The sequence below is a fragment of the Strix aluco genome, chromosome 3, assembly GCF_031877795.1.
Source record: "Strix aluco isolate bStrAlu1 chromosome 3, bStrAlu1.hap1, whole genome shotgun sequence".
NCBI classification, from domain to species: Eukaryota; Metazoa; Chordata; class Aves; order Strigiformes; family Strigidae; genus Strix; species Strix aluco.
Window position 1 is genome coordinate 30,486,751 of NC_133933.1, and position 16,480 is coordinate 30,503,230.

Consider the following 16,480-nt stretch of genomic DNA (forward strand, 5'->3'; position numbering starts at 1 on the left):
TTATCCTGATCCTTCAGTGACTCTTGTTGATAGCAAGAATCACAAGAAGGCTGCATAACTAAGGTATTCGGCATACATATTCAGCATGTTTAAGCACAAGCAGAAGAGCATTCTTCTGAATATAATACCACATGCAACAACTTCTATATAGTAATGCTTTAGAGAGAGTATTTCATACTATCCGTCAAGAGAAGAAAAGACGTACATCGGGTTTACTGATTAACTGAATAGTATGACAAGTCATTTAGTGCCTGGATATATCAATGACATGGAGGAAAATGGGAATTCTGGCAATAAGGGCCAAGTAAATCAGCTGAGGCTACAAAGCCAGTCTGCATCAAACGTGAAATTAAAGGGTATTCCTGATTCCCTGTCTCATGCTTAGAACAACAAATATCACCACGCCCTCGCCCTGCTTTACTGACAGGTATACTCAAGAGTCTGGGAACAGCCCAACTATCATTTCCCAATCAATGCTACTGCTTTACAATATATACTGGTGCTGCCGATGACAGTAGTTTGTCTTCTCTGGCAAGCCTTCTGTGAAGAAGTTCAGTTAAAAAACCATGTGCTTGGAAATAAGGAAACATATAGAACGACTTCATCCCAACTGTCGGCTTGGCTGTACACAGAACAGATGGTGAAGGCTGAATGGTTAATGCTATTTCTTAGCCTACTGGCCTGGCTTGTGTGCTCCAAAGTGCTCTACACTGCCTCAGGAAACTGCAACAAGCTTGTGTGATGATTTGCCACCAAGGGTTACTTAGATCTAGCTACATTTTCATGACCTTTAGCCTAGCTGACTGATTTGGAGCTTTTTAAAATAGCTGATTAAAGGGCTTTTCTTTTTCCTGCCTTTTTTTTTTTTTTTAATATATATAAATATGAATGATCTCTATGTTCTATATCTCCCTGATTTCCTAAGAATGCCAGACATTTTCTGGTGAAGGCATTAATTAGCAAAGGCTTGTGTGACTGACATTTTAGTCTATTGGTACTTTAGGTCTTTGCGTAGGCAGATGAAAATGCTGTGATATGGAAAATGCGTACTTAACTCTAATAAACAAATGGGGTACAAATCAGTCTCCTTTGGTGTGTTTGAGCCTGCTCCCTTTCTGAACTGTTGAACCACTGCAACAAGAACTGATATGACAGGATATAACTTAAGCTTTGATTATTGACTGATTATTACCTTTTATTCTCTTATTTGTTACATTTATGAAGTTGAGTTGGCCTGGTATTCTGAATTTCTGTTTACAGCTAACCTTTAATTATGAACAGTGGGCTACAGAGATTGAACTATCTGCATCGCAGTTCTTGAAACCAGAACTTTCTCAACGAGGAATGAAAAGATGATCTGAAGTTTTTTTATTTCACACTAGCAAAATCAAAAGCAGAATGTCTTTTTTGCATAATGCAATGAAAGAATATGAAAGGCTATGAGGGGAGATTTTATTCTGCCTCTGAAATATACATATTAGTTCAACATGATCTTACACAATTTGACAAGAAGATTTTCATTATTAATAAGATGAAATGTAAGGCTTCTAATTAAGTGGAAAACAAACCAGTGTAAACTACACTCAGAACACACAAACCTATTAGGGTTTTGAATTTAATAATAAATCATTTATCTAAAGCCCAGCTGATTTGTTACATGATCTTACTTGATGAGAGTTTATTTCATTTCTGCAATTTTTGCTTTCTTCAATCCTTACTATTCTTAATGCTGATACAACAGCAAATTTGTTTTTTAGAACCTCTGTGCTGAAATGTAGCTACTCAAAATGATTAGCAGGTAACAAAATGCCTTAGTAATGGTCTCATTAATTTTGGGGAAGTAATTGATGACTAAAAGGAAATGTCTAACATGAATTGAACGCTAAATTAGAACCGCACTGCTGGACTGTAAAAACAAAAATACTAGAGAAAGAAAATGCATGCTATGAATTTCAGCAGGAAAAATGCTAAATAGCCCTTACCCACGGGAGTTTTTGGAAAAAAGGAACTAGTGACTTCAAAGCAATTTTAAATACTATCTAATGCGGAATTTGCCACATGAAGACAACTATTCAGAAAAAACCTTTGACAGGTAAAGCTGTACCTGCAAAGAAGTGATGTAACTTGGGTTTACCTGTCTGAAGCAATTACTGTTGCACAACAAATATTTAACAACTATGAGCATTACATGTAATTCTGCTCAGCTACATGCATGAAACATGGGTGACTGAAAGGTGCCACACATGAATCTGAAAGCTGAATTTGATTCAGAGGTGTATTAACTCTTTTTTTCTGTGATCTTTGAGTAGACAATGACTGTTCATAAAAGATGAACTATCACCATACATATAACACATCTATTTCACTTATTCTGCCATGTTTTCACAGCTTCATAAATCCTCACTTTTAAAACAAATAACTAATAATTCACATTAAAACCTTTTAACAGATCTCATATAACCTGGAGAAAAACATTTGGTTTTGTTTTGGTTGTTTTGTGCTGGGTTTTTTTTCTGATAGACAAGGGTACCAAATGTCTTGCGACATCTAAAGAACATGGACACAACGTTAAGTGCTCCTCTTGAAGTTTCTCAAGTACTAAATATATACCAGTCTCCATATGGAATGATGTGTTATTTTTAAGCGTATAGCCTTTTGAAAATGCCAGCCTTAACAGCAGCAAGTAACACGTCATCTTATTTGTAGAAGTCCTAGGATTTGCACAGATGATGAGTCCAGATCATCAGGATCATATAGCAAAGAAATGTGCCCCTCTCCACTTTCAGCTGGTAAAAGTCACTGGGCTATGCTCCTTTCATCTGCAGAAAAGGGAAGACACGACAGAAGCTTTTTATATTCAGTCTTCCTACCTTTAGGATAGGAAAAAATGCTTTAATTGTTGTAACAATTCTTTTTTTCATGTACGCCCATATGTATTAAAACGTACATATATTCAGGCACATCCTAAAGCAGAGCTGCCATGACAGCCCAGAAAGTTTTTTCTAATACATACCACAAAAATCATTAGAGGATAGTATAGAAGACCTAAGCTGGACCACAGTAAAATTGTAATTGTTACTTACGGAAAGTGTTCTTTCATGTTTAAATCAAACCTCAATTATTTCAGCCTATTTATTCTGTAGAAAGTGGAAGAGAAGCATAAATATGTTAGATTAGATCTTCTCTGAGAAATATATGTGGGACAAAGAAGCAGAGGGAATCGCAGATGACCCCAGAAGGAAATTGTATAAAGTCAATCAGAATGATCACCTGAGTGTGTCTTTATTTGCCAGTATACACATCATATTTGTCAGAACGTTATCACACTGGTTAATTTAAAACTCTCTAAGTAGAAGATTCATGATATCAACAAAGACTGTGAGGAACAGAAAAGGAACTGGGGAAACTTAGGAAATTTGGAAACGGAGCCAAAAAGTGTGTAAGGGCTAGGATTAGTTAGCTGGCCTAAATTAAAAAAGTTTTTCTTCTCTTTAATGCAGACAGCAGTTCAAATGGTTCACCAAGCGTTACTATCTTCCGAACAGTGAAGCCTATTACATTTTTTTACAATCTAATGAATTCCAAAGGAAAGTGACAACAACCAGTTTTAAAAGTGATTTTTCCTTTTTTTCAAATACTTTCCAGCAGTGAAGTTCACATGCAAAAAGCTGATTCCACGTACAGAAAATACTTTGAAATAAGCAAAGGATATCCATTCCAGTCCTCAAACTGACAATACATTTCACAGAGTAATCAATACAAATAGAGAGAACAAACAAAACACAAATCCACAGCTGCAAAGCTTTAGATATGCAAAATGACCATTTTAATGTTGTGACAGATCCATCATTTGAAAATATACTATAGCATGTTTTAATCAAACTAACATGGCATTAAAGTTACCTGTGCTGTACAGGTAAGTATAACTTAAACCAGCTGGTGGCATTCTGCCTCTCCCCAAAATCAGAATAGTAATGGCATGCATGTGCTGAAAGTCCAGCTTTTTTTACAAAAAGAGAACTGACAACATTAAACCAACCTTGCATACTGGAAACCCTCAAGATTAATATACAGTAGCACAAAATGATGAAAGTAGTTTTTTGCTAGGTAATAATAAAGAAAACAAAACAAAACAACAAGTATCTGGCGACACACAACTGGAGATACTGTAGATACAATGTGACACTTAATTACAAATCCCTCTGGGGATTTACAATCTGACACCCAATATGCAGGATCTGCACATTCATCACCAGGACTCCCGTTTTCACCTGCTGTGGACTGAAATGCCATGAAGCATATGCCTTCATCTGGATTATGACAGTTTCAAACAAAGTCCTAAGACTTTAATAATCTGCATAAACAGTTGCAAACAGTCATTTGCTCTAATTATGTTACTGACAAAATGTAAAAAAAAAATATTTTTTAGAGAATTTTAATTACTGCTTATTCAACTTAAGAATGTAGCAGAGAAGCAAAGCAAATCAAGGAATTCTGAAAATAGGGGTGAATTCAGTCATGGACATTAATTAGGGGCTCCAAGGTTCTGTACAGAAATTAAAGTATGAAAACAAAATAAGCAAATTCAAGAAAGGAAATGAGCACTGATATTTCACCTCTAAAAACTTTAGCAAAAATGCTTTTTTTAAATTGCATATCATTAGGAGCATGGTTGATAACGTGACTGCAATAGACCATTTTCTACAGCCTTTGATATATAAAAATAGTTCTTTTGACTTCTGTGCCAAACAGGACTTGCAAATATAACCTATTCCCATTAAAACTGTGCTTGGTGTCTTAAATGTTTAAGGCTATACATGCACTGAAATTTAAGGAATTTCAAGTTGAAACAGTAGTTGAAAACTGTGTTATATTACATAAACTACACAACAAAGGGATACTGGTAGGAAATGTACATACAATGCAGCATGAGTCTGTTTCTGTAAGACCAGCATACACTAGACAGTTATTATATAATATCAGGACTTCAAACACAGAAAAACTGAATCTGTTCTCAAAGTTGCACACTTCAGATTTAGGTATAAAATGAGTAAAACAAGCTACTTTGACAGCACTGGCCGACTTATATTTTTGCTTGTGATGGGAATTTGATCAAGATGCACAAAGAAATACAACTCAAACACTTTGCTACTGATACAATAATGCACAACCAGTCAAAAAAAGAGGTATCTTGAATTCTCAGCTATGAGTCACATTTACAGAAGCCTATTTTATATTTGTTCAAAAAGATCCGTTATATCATTTCTGTCTTTAAGTAACAGCAAGTCCAAACATCATTTGTCCAAAGAATTAGAAACAGACTTGGTTCTTTGGTTAACACCATGTGACTTACATCAGACACAGGAATCAATTAAGAATAAACAGTCATATGAGGAGGTTTCTTGGAAAGGGGGGCAAGGAAGGAAAGGGGAAAGCTTCAAATTCAAAGAAATGCATTGTGTTAAACTGAACTGCCGTTTGAAACCTCCTGTACTAGGAATAATCAGGTTAAGACATCTCTTCAGTTGCAGTGACATTGCTTATACACCATAACTTTAGTTTTCCTACGTATTAGTTTTATACAAAAGAAAGAAGGCACCGAGTGCATCGGTGGCATACAGGCAGTATAAAAGTATGCAAGAAAATGCTACATACTGTATATTTCATACTTTTTAAAAATGCCGTGAATGTGTGCTATCTCTATGCAATATAATGCTTCACAAAACCAATTCCTTGTATTCCAAGAATGAATTAAAATGTGAAACACATTTTTAAAATCTTGCTGATAACAGCACAATTCAATATTTCTATTCACTACGATCAGTTATTAGCTTATAGTCACTAGAAAGCAAATTCAAAATTACTGAAGATCAAGGGAACTATAATCTGTAACTATACTTCTGGGACAGAGCCAGCAGCCTTTACTGATGACAGATGTCCTGCTAAGGATGGAGAGGAGGCTCAGTTTTACCACTGTTATTCATGTTAATAGTGCCTTTCTCTGCGTCCTCCCGGAGAAAGAGAGGGAACTGCTTACAGGGAAAGGTACTACACAGCATGAAAGACATGTGGTTAAACCAGGACCTGAGTAAAAGGCAGTAGGTTCAGGCCCTTAGTCGTTATATTAGCACTTTAGATTGTGTAACAGTGATATAGCTTGCTCATAGAGCATTTAATTTTACATTGTTAAATCATCTTATATAAAAATAGGTAAGAAAGCTCTGTAAGAAAGTATATATACTATATAAGGAGAAACATCTCCTTAAAAAAAGCAAAGAAAGGGAAAAATTGAATAAAAGGTTTCTCTAATTACACTTTTTCATGAAAATCACATTAAAAACAGTTATTGTAAATGAAACAGTACTGAGCACTAATGAACCTTGTGGTTTACTGGAAAGGACAGCAAACTAGCTGTATAGTAAAAAAAGATCATTGTTCTATCTCCTTTTTGTAAATATTCCCTAATACATTCAACTGCTTAGAAATTTCTTAAAACGTCATAATAAGCCGTTTGAAAAATTTACTATCAAAGCTTGTTCAAAGCCCTGCTCCTTGCTTGCACTATGGCCTAGAAATTACATCTCAAAGCTATGATAATGCTTCCAGTTAATTCTGTGAACTCATTCAAACTCATGCTTTGGAGATGAACCAAAAGTTATAAAGCAATCCACTTTAGACCCTCGGCATACAGTGAATGTCCACAGGGGAAATGTCCACAACAAAAAAAATTAACTTGATACAATGGGCAAGACTCTTGTCCTCAGATATATGAGAAAACAAGGATGACATTAATTACATCCCTGAATGTCCATGAGGTATTCCTTCAGCGGTATACTATTACTGCTTCTACTCTCCTGAGCAGGGTCCTTGGAGACAGGCAGCTTTTGGAGGCTTTATGCCAGCTCCACCAGTAGATGCTTCCAAGGAAGTGAATGAATTCTTCTTGCTATTAGGCGAGCCTTGCCCATTTTCTGGGCATAGCTGTATCCTGCTCTTCATCCCTACAGGAGCAATACTACCCAGTTTCCTGACTCCTGGCACATTCCTCTGCGTAAGGATCTTATTTCTGTATTACAGCAGCATAAGCCTGCACGGCAAAACCTGATCCAGCATGTATCAGACCCATTTATTCAGTCACACCATGTTACGTATGAGCTAAGCTTGCTAGCATTAATATAACTGTGCCATATGCAGGTAGGCATAATACAAGCAGATACATTGGGTGCACAAGATTTCTGCATAGTCTGCAGAAAGCAAGAAACCCTGCTTGAACTTAAGCAGGGGCAGTGATAAGTTCTTAAGGCTAAACTAATCCATGTCACTGTAGGCCAGTTGGTACTCATCCTAGGCAAATAAACAGCACCTACCCTGCTTCCATCTGTAAAATACACTAGGTTGGAAGCCATGGAATGCCCACACAGGCCGGTGCTGCTTTGAATGTATAAACTCCCACAATTCACGTCACGCTTTCTCTGAGTAGGGCCCTCCAAGGGCCACACGGCTTCAAGAGTGGAATTTGAGTCACTGTTGCTGCCACTGTATGAAGCCATCTCTAATTTTAATGCTCTCACTCCCAGATGACAACTCTTCATCAGGCATTGATTCACTGACAAGCAAATGCTCCTGTGACTTTCCCCTCAAAAACTACCATCAGAACAAAGTAGTCTGAAATCCAGCTGTGATGCACTACAAAATCTGGCAGTTGAGTTAAATAGACCAAAAATACAGAACATTCTTGATGGCTCGTTCTAACAATAAACTTTGCTGAATGTTCCAGTTAAAAGGATCAAGATGTTTGGGGATTGCTTCAACATTTTTAATATTAAGTTTTGAAAATATTTCAGAAGCTGAGGAAAAGAAGAAAAAAAAAAAGAGATAATGATTAAATAACAAGTTTGTGACAGCATCCGGATATTTTTTTTTTACCTCCATTCATAATCGAAATCCCATTTGATTGTGTTGCAGGTGCCATGCTGCACCACTGCTCTAACCCACTGATCCTATTGCACTTCACACCTTCAGGGTCAGGGCTCCTCTCATTAACATTAAGGGCAGGCAAGCATGCACATCAGTGTGAGAATTAAATGGATGTTTAGCTGTTACTGAGAATTCAGCTTCAGAAGGAAGTCAGTCTGCCTTACAGGTGACAAGCCATAATTTTAAAGACTGCTTTAAACAGGACAGCTTTTTTTCCTCCAGAAAAGTGTGATGAATAAGTGAACGGCTCAGTACAACTCCCAATTAAATGAAAGGGCATTCTGCTGTTAGTTTCAAGGTCGAACAGCTCAGGCCAAAATGTTTCCCCTCAAACCTCGTTCTCTGATTTTACTGAAGACTTTTTGTTAGAACTTGCATGTGTAAGAGCAATCTGTATTAAATTCCTACATTAAAGTATCTCCCTCAAAGAAAAATACTTTCTTCTGCTTCACTATATTAAAACATTTCAGAAATCTTAGGGAGTTGGACAGGTTGCAGGAATTTTGCACCAATACCTTACTGTAAGAGGTGCAGAGTGCCCTTGACTTCTGAGGTCCAGGGACTGCCACAGACAGCTTCTCAGGGTGCTGGGGAGTTTGCAGGAGCAAGTCGTTAGGGAGAAAAGAGAACAAACCAGTAACACAAACACAAATTAGACAACAAAAAAAGTTGCTCCAAAGGTGTGAAAAATGGGAAGATACTGATGCTGGCAGTGCATCTGCCATCAGGAATGGTTGCAAAAATTTACAGGTGAAAGTATTTCCTACCGTGAGTGCCATAAAATCTGTTTTCAGCTCAAGTATTCTCTTAACTGATAAACAATGTTCAGCTCCAGTAAGAACACACACAGTCATTCCAAGGGCTCACTGTATTTCAAAATCTAATTATTAATGAAGTTAGAGGACTTTAATTGGATTTAGAAATTATGTCATATTTCTCCAGTAGCAGCACTTACACCTTGCCTAACTTCTGTCTCTGCAGTCAGACCTCACAGAGTGGTTACAACGTGGATGTCTTAAGCCCTGAGCATGAGGCAGCACCTTGGGGACCAAGCTTTGAATCTTACCAGTACTATCCTCCTTCCCTGTGCCACCTGGCTGAACGGGGAACAGAAGCATGGCTCTGCTGTCTCCTTGCCTCCATGTATGTGGGAGACAGTGATGTCCTGCAGACGCTGTACAACCTCTCATCCTTCTGCGCAACGATTTTGTGCTTGCCTGTACTGCCCTTGACAATCTTGCCCTTACCACAGAAAGGAACTAACCAATTTTTCATATTTATAATACCTTAAGAAGACCTATGTGAAATGTTCTAAACATTATATCAAATAGATCATATGCAGAAAGGATGCAATATTTTCAAGAATAGAATCTGTAAGAACGTCACTGTTCTATAATTATTTAAGGCTACACTGACAGGAAACAGATTCAATTCAAGAATTGTATCTCTACATGGTATATTGGCACATAGCAAAGTAATTAGTTTGATAAACTCTTCCAAGCACTTACTGTAATTTTGAACAAAGGTGAACAACAAAAAGCTATGGAAAAAAAAAAAAGCACAGACAGCTCTGAGGAAAACACAAATGCCTCTGATTTTTTTCTGATACTTTGTTCTTTAGAAATTCTTCTCCATGCCTAAGACCTAACTGAATGGCCAAAAACATACTGTATGTATAAGTCCTTATGCAGGATTTAAAAGAACCCAGTATCTAAAGGCAGATTTCAAATACACAAGTATAGGTTTGCATAAAGCAATAAGAAAACAGAATTACAAACAAATCATAAGAATGGGATCTAGGGAGAAAAAATAACATGAAAGCTATTGATACTATAACTAACTCATAAAAATCCCAGGGCAAATCCAATTACTGGTGTGACTGGTTTTGCATGGCAAATCCATATTATACTGCCTCAAAATTTAACATTCATTTGCCTTCTTTATACATTCAGTTCCCAGCCTTTGTACAGTATAAATCCAAGCCAAACCTCTTTCTGTGAAGCACAGACCGGACCCAGATACCTTGGGAACATGATCTAGAGATTCCTCTTCCCAAATGTGCCCAACACAGACTACTATAAATCTCTGCTGTGTTTAAATTAAGATTTCAGTGCCTTAGAAATCTGAATGGTTAGATGTAAAACCAAAGCAATGCAACCTAGTTTAGTTTGGTTCCATAAGAGGTTATTTGCTGCACCTTCCAAACATGACTTCTTCATTTGTTTAGTGGTGATGTTAAGTATAGTCTCCACTGGAATTATTTTGCTCAGTTCTTACTGTTAAATACTGTGCATTATTTTACAAAGCAAAACCTGTACAAAGAGACAACTATCAAGAGACAACTTTCAGCTTTAGAAAAGAGCATCCGAATATCCACAAACAGAATGAGTGAAAACACCTCCACATCCACTGAAAAATTGCTTTTGAACAGCTTCTGAGTCAGTGTTTCTATTATATGGAAAGCTGAAAGAATTGGGAAAATCTGAGAATTTTCCTTATGCATATAAAATTAATGTTCATTTTTTTATTAAATTCTACACTCAACATTACATTTCACAAACTGAGCAACAAAAAGGACTGAGAGAGACAACTTGTATTGTATTACTGCAAGACCATTCCTGTTTAAAGAAAGTTTCTGCATTATTGGTATTTAGTAAATAAAGCTTCTGTAAATGAAGCAGCAGCACAATACCAGGAAAAAAAAAAAGCCTGTAATAATGTTTTAAATCTTTAAATCAACAAAAACTGAAAGTCTAGCTCTGCAAATAAACCCCTCAAAAGGCACCAAATAAACCAAGAAATGGAATTACAACATCCTTTAAAAAGGACTTAATGAAATTGTTAAGTAGTGTGAGAATTTGAGAACCATATGAAATATCTTTTTCATAGCATACTCACTGTCTCCAATCTCACTGTACTTGACTGTCTGTATATGCTAAAGCCAGGATGGTTCAAAGGTATTATAAAGAAATTCAAGAGAAAAACATATGTCCTAAGGAGAATGCTCTAGGCCACAACTAATTCTCTCAACAAAATCCAAAACTTCATTCTTCTACCCACCAGTCAGTGAGGACCCATATTAATAAGACACCACCATCATTTATAAGAAAAAAAATCACTTGCTTTCCATACAGCAACAAATAAAAGTAAATGAAACTTATATTTACAGGCAAAAAGAATATTTTAATTGGGAAGCTTTTTAAAAATATGTTTACTCAATAATCCACAATTTCAGTAATATGAATTAGATTCAGCAATAAGTAAATTAGTGTGATTCCAGTTAAAGTATTTGGGACAAATAGGAATCTCAGAAGCACTGATATTTGCCTAATTTTGGTGGAAGCCATGAGTGTTTATCTGATGGCAAATTTTTTGGTGATACCGCGGCTTCTCAATCGTGTTGTTAGAAAGCTGTATTTCCCAACTTGAACATAAGTAAAGCAAACTTCTATTTCGGGTGTGAACATTCACTCAATTGCTGGCAAATCACTAGAAAAATACCTTACTGATGTTCTCTTCTCCAAGAAGAAAGGTAAAAACTCCTGGTCTGCTCCCAACTTCCAACAAACAGCATATGGTAGTCCCTAAAACAGCTCCAAAGAGACTGAAACGGATATCTACTTCAACAAAAGCCATAGTATTTCACATTTGTTCAGAGCAGTTCAACTGTTGCCGCTTCCTTTACAGTCTTTCAACCTAACTTCCAACTGCTGACATTTTAAAGAAATCCGTATTGATTGTTTAATGAAAATATATTTTAGTAAAGTCGTGCTCTATGAGCTTCCTACATTGGAATACATGAATACAGGAAGTGCTTTCAACAGAAAGTTACATAGTTTTACAGTACAACCTGTCTAAGGAGATTTGGAAGGGACCAAACTAATGATCTGGTCTCTTTGGATTAGGCAGAAGTACAGGCAAGAGGGAAAACCCCAATTTATGCCATATATAGAGCTTGCTCCTGTCACAGATTGAAGAAACATTAGTTTGATGTCAAAGTTCACCTGATGCCCAAATGCTAGTATTTTTCAAACCAACCGCATATCAAAAAATGAAAACTTACTTGCACTAAACTCCTGAAAAGAAACTCAGTGTAAAACAACAGCATATTAATATTTGCTATATCACTAAGTGTTCTCCACCAGTGGTGTTTTTTTTTTTCTTTCGTTCTACAGATCATTAACTTTTTCTCAAAGTGCAAATTATTGACCTTTAATCTGAATGCAGGCAGGTCAGAAGCTACAGTATTAGAGCAATACAAAAAATACACAAGGAGGAGTTTACATTAATTTGGAGAACCTTACATAAAATGTTTGAATTGAAAACCACAAAACAAAACCGAACAAATACAGCATCAGGTGGATGGGGAAGGAACTGCTAACGTATCTGTGTACAGCAAGGCTTCTCTGACACCAAGGAAGTGTCTGACACTAAGCGAAGATTATATATTAAATCCCACCATTTTGCATTTGTGCATTCTTTACGATGGAATGTTGACCTCAATTTTTGTTTTTTACTTCCACAACAAATCTGTTGCTTGTGACGGGGGATGATCATCATCTTGAGAGACCAAACTCCCTTAAAACCACAACTGCACTTTAAATCGTCCATTATGATTCTAGTAAAGTATGCCATCTACATACTTGCTGTCCTTTAGATTCTTTCATTTCAGTCCAGTGATTGAGTTCATCTTCTCCTGAGCTGTTGAGACCTAAGGAAATCCACCCTATCATCTCTTTTCGTTTCATGCTGCGCTTATTATATACAGACAGTATGAGCGTCACATCTGAAAGCTGAAACAGTGCCACTTGGAAAACGAAGGTTTCTTTGTATACTGGATTTGGCTGTCCTCGGCGGATTGAAGTTTTGCATTTGGACATTTCTTGCCCCATCGAGTTCAGCAGTGTTAACTTAACATATGTATCTACAAAATAAATCATATTTTGGAATGTCAGATATCTTAGAACAAAAGTTTTAGAGAATGAGGTATTTAGAAGGTACAAGGATATGGTGTATACCAGGCTGACTGAACAGAGCTTAGTTTGGACACATGGAAAGATGACAAGTAAGCAAAATATCACAAACACACTACAAATTAACTAGCTTCAGTACTATGTAAATGGGTTAAAGGTATACCTCATAATCCTCTTCCCGTTGTCCCCCCTTATTTGTTCAAAACAAACTTTAATTGCATTAACACTTAGCAAGCTTCAACTAGCCACAACACTGTAAAGCATACCACTGACTTTTCAGAGAATAAGAATAAACAAAGTGGAATGAAGGCAACTAATGAAGAGAAAAAAAAAAAGATATGCAGTGATGATATCAAAACAGCCAGAATGAAATGCTTATGAATAATCTCTGCATGGATGTGGTTCTCACTTTAGGCTTTTCAATTTTATTTACTTTTAAGACCAAAATATAGCAAAATGCATTCAAAGGTAGAAGTTTACACAATCCAAAACCCCTCTTAATTCCTAGATTCATGAAGGAATACATTTAATACACCTTTAAAGAGAAATAAGTTTTTTCATAATTCAAGATGGTTGCTTAAAACATAGTTTGTACAGTGCTCTTGGGAAGTACATTTAAGAAGCTGGTGCAAGTAAATGTGGTTAGCACACACTGGGTGTTAGTATTTGGGTGTAAACCCTTATTCTTGAAGCTCTGTTTTCATTTGACCAGAAGCACCAAACAATGCTCCCGCAGAAGGATGCGCATTAAGGTAACTGATTTTAAGAAATATAAAACTGTATAAAACAATCTAGTGTTTCATTCTTTATTCCAGTTATATTCATGTTAATGAATAATATTATTAAAAGATTGGAGTTTATGTAAAAAGAAACACATCGAATATTTTCACTTCGCAGGTACGCTGAAATCCCAACATCCATAATCAGAGATAAATGCAACTTTTGCATGAGAGTGTGCCACAAATAATAAACATATACTTTTATAAACCAATATGGTAGGCAGCCGTGGATAGCTTTACTGCTGGCAAGTTTTCTTTTGCATGAAAAAGACAACATCCAATTAGTTTCTACAGGAACTCACCTCGGATTATATAAACCTGTCCACCTATCAAGTGTTTTAGACAACAGAACAGTCCGTCTGACAACAGGGGGTGGAAAGCAGTAAAAGAAATAATGACCAGATGTCAATAGTTGGGTGAGAGAGGATCAAAGGTTAAAGTTTAAGAGGAAACACTATTCACTGGAGTGGAAGAACACAAAACCTTGGCAGCATAGATCAGAAAAAGGATTGAACAGAAGGATTGCTGGGTAAAATTTAATGAAATGAAAATTTTGTGCAGTTTTTGTGTAATCTTTAACAAAAATTACACCACTTACATAATGTGTTATCTTAGCACTAATAGCTACTGGGTTTTAAAGCACACTCAACATAGAAAGAATCATGCAAACGATTAGGTTATAAAAGACTGGGAAAAAAAAAAAATCACTGTAGCCTTTTTACCAAACCTTATGCTTTTTCATGCAAACTCCAGCATAATAAGAAAAACTGCACACAATAATAATACTTCATATATTAAAAGCAATAAAATGAAAAATCACTGAACTGAAAACTAAGCTGGCTTTGCCTTAGCTTTTATAGTTACAGATATTTGATTGTAATACTTTAGTTCTTGAGTAGTGATGGACTTGGGCACGAGAATGATTGATCTAATCTCTAAAAATAGCTGAGGGATGCTTACATCTGAAATTCAACTACGTCTCTCTAATCAAAATGTAAAGATCTCACTTGTTAAAATCCATGTATTTATGGATTTAATGTGCGTGTGCATGCATACACATACATGCATTTAATGTGCAAAAGCTCGTACCCCATTTCAACAAAATTTTAAAGAATACTAAGAAGCATCTTTTTCTCAGACAAAATATTAACTGTCACACAGGGAAACGAAGACACGTTCTAACATCAACTATTATCACCTGCAGGATTTGGCCTATTTGCCTGTACTCTGTTGCTAAATGAGTTACTATGTAACATATAAATATACGGCAGAGGAGCATGTACTGTGAAGAAGCAGAAACGTAGGACTCGAGTCATATTGGCTGCAAAAGCGTTTCACAAAAATTGCATAGGTTCACAACCCCTAGACTACAGAAAGGATCGCATGTGGGAAAGAATAATTACTTCCATTTCTATCATAGTTTCTCAGGACCTGAATGAAAACTGACCTGTGCATGTACTTTGCAGTACTTCTCAGGACTCTGGACCACTGATGGCCCAAACAACAAATTTGATCAGAGCATTTTACCATCATTCCTAGAGGCCTTAGTTTCCATTTGGTAGAAATGATGGCACACAGAGAGGCTGGTATGTGTCCGCGATGTACTTGACAGGGAGTTAGGAAATGGCAGTGGTATGGACCTGAGTCCAGGAGTTCACAAGAAGGTGCTACCACTGCTGGGGGGGAGGGGCACAGCACAAAACATCCCACAGGAGAAATTCGAATTCCACAATATTCTGTGCACAGTCTTACTGGACCTAAAAAGTGCATTAGTTTCCAGCTTTCTAGAAACAACAGAACTCCAAACCCGCATTCATCTAAACAGAACTGGACTATCATTATTACGAATATCAAAACTTCCCCCTATCCTTCACAGGGAATGACAAAAGGTAACACACAAGATCTTCCCTCTAAAAAAGGTCAGACAGAACATGGTATTACAGGGCTATATGCCATGTTCTATGCCTCTTTCTTGCAATCTGAAACAGATTTTTGACCCCAGTGACACACACAACCGTTAGCTAGACAGCATGGGCCCACAGAGCACATTTTGGGAATTAACATACCAGGGAATGAACAGATCTGTCTCAAAAACAAGTACTGAACCCCCGTCTAACTTGCATATTCCAAATATTAAGAAAAACTTGGCTTTCTCCAGAGATTCCAGAAGGATAAGCATAAGCCACCTACCGTTTTTGCTTTAAGGGAACACATGGTCCCTTCTCTTCAGGTCTCCTCTCCTGTTCATTTCTTCCCCCACCCCAGTGTCCTTGGGCCTTCCTGGCTTTCCCCACTATTTCTACACTTTGTCTCCAAATAGGTGACTCTGGGGCAGCTACCTAATCATATAAAAGTATTAGAGATTCTTCTTTCACCTTCCTTCTCTGGCCATGTTAACAAAGTCTGGCTCCATCAGTGTGAAAAGTATAGAGAAAGCAAAGCAGAGTAAGGATGAGCCAAATGTAATTAATAAAATAAAACACGGGTCAAGAAAGAAAGAGGAGAGCATCAGCCTCCATTCGTTTGGCTTACTTCCTGAACTCTGAAGACTAAGTGAGATGTGCAAACCACTTATAAAATGTTGGCAGCCTGCTACATAATCTAATAGTGCCAGATAACCTGCTAGCGGCATACAAATCTGGGGATTAAGAAACAGAAAGAGGGACTAAAACCTGAGCTTCCAGACAAAATCAAGAGGAACAGGTAGATATGTCTGGCCAGACTCATCGTCTAAAAAACAATAAAAAATAA

At 36.8% G+C, this 16,480-nt stretch overlaps 1 protein-coding gene across 3 annotated transcripts in view; it reads right to left on the reverse strand.

Annotated features, from left to right (window-relative positions):
- Positions 1–3,260: 3,260 nt before the first annotated feature.
- The window catches only part of SYT14 (synaptotagmin 14), a 91,877-nt gene continuing 78,657 nt past the window's right edge, over positions 3,261–16,480 (reverse strand). For 2 of the 3 annotated variants that reach the window (XM_074817974.1, XM_074817975.1), the window contains 2 exons: positions 14,032–14,088; positions 3,261–12,901 (listed from right to left, as the gene is read on the reverse strand). In XM_074817974.1, the coding sequence (XP_074674075.1) occupies positions 12,588–12,901; positions 14,032–14,088 (371 nt within the window). In that variant the 3' untranslated portion in view covers positions 3,261–12,587. The remainder of the gene's footprint in view (positions 12,902–14,031; positions 14,089–16,480) is intronic. The other variant, XM_074817973.1, reaches the window with a different exon arrangement.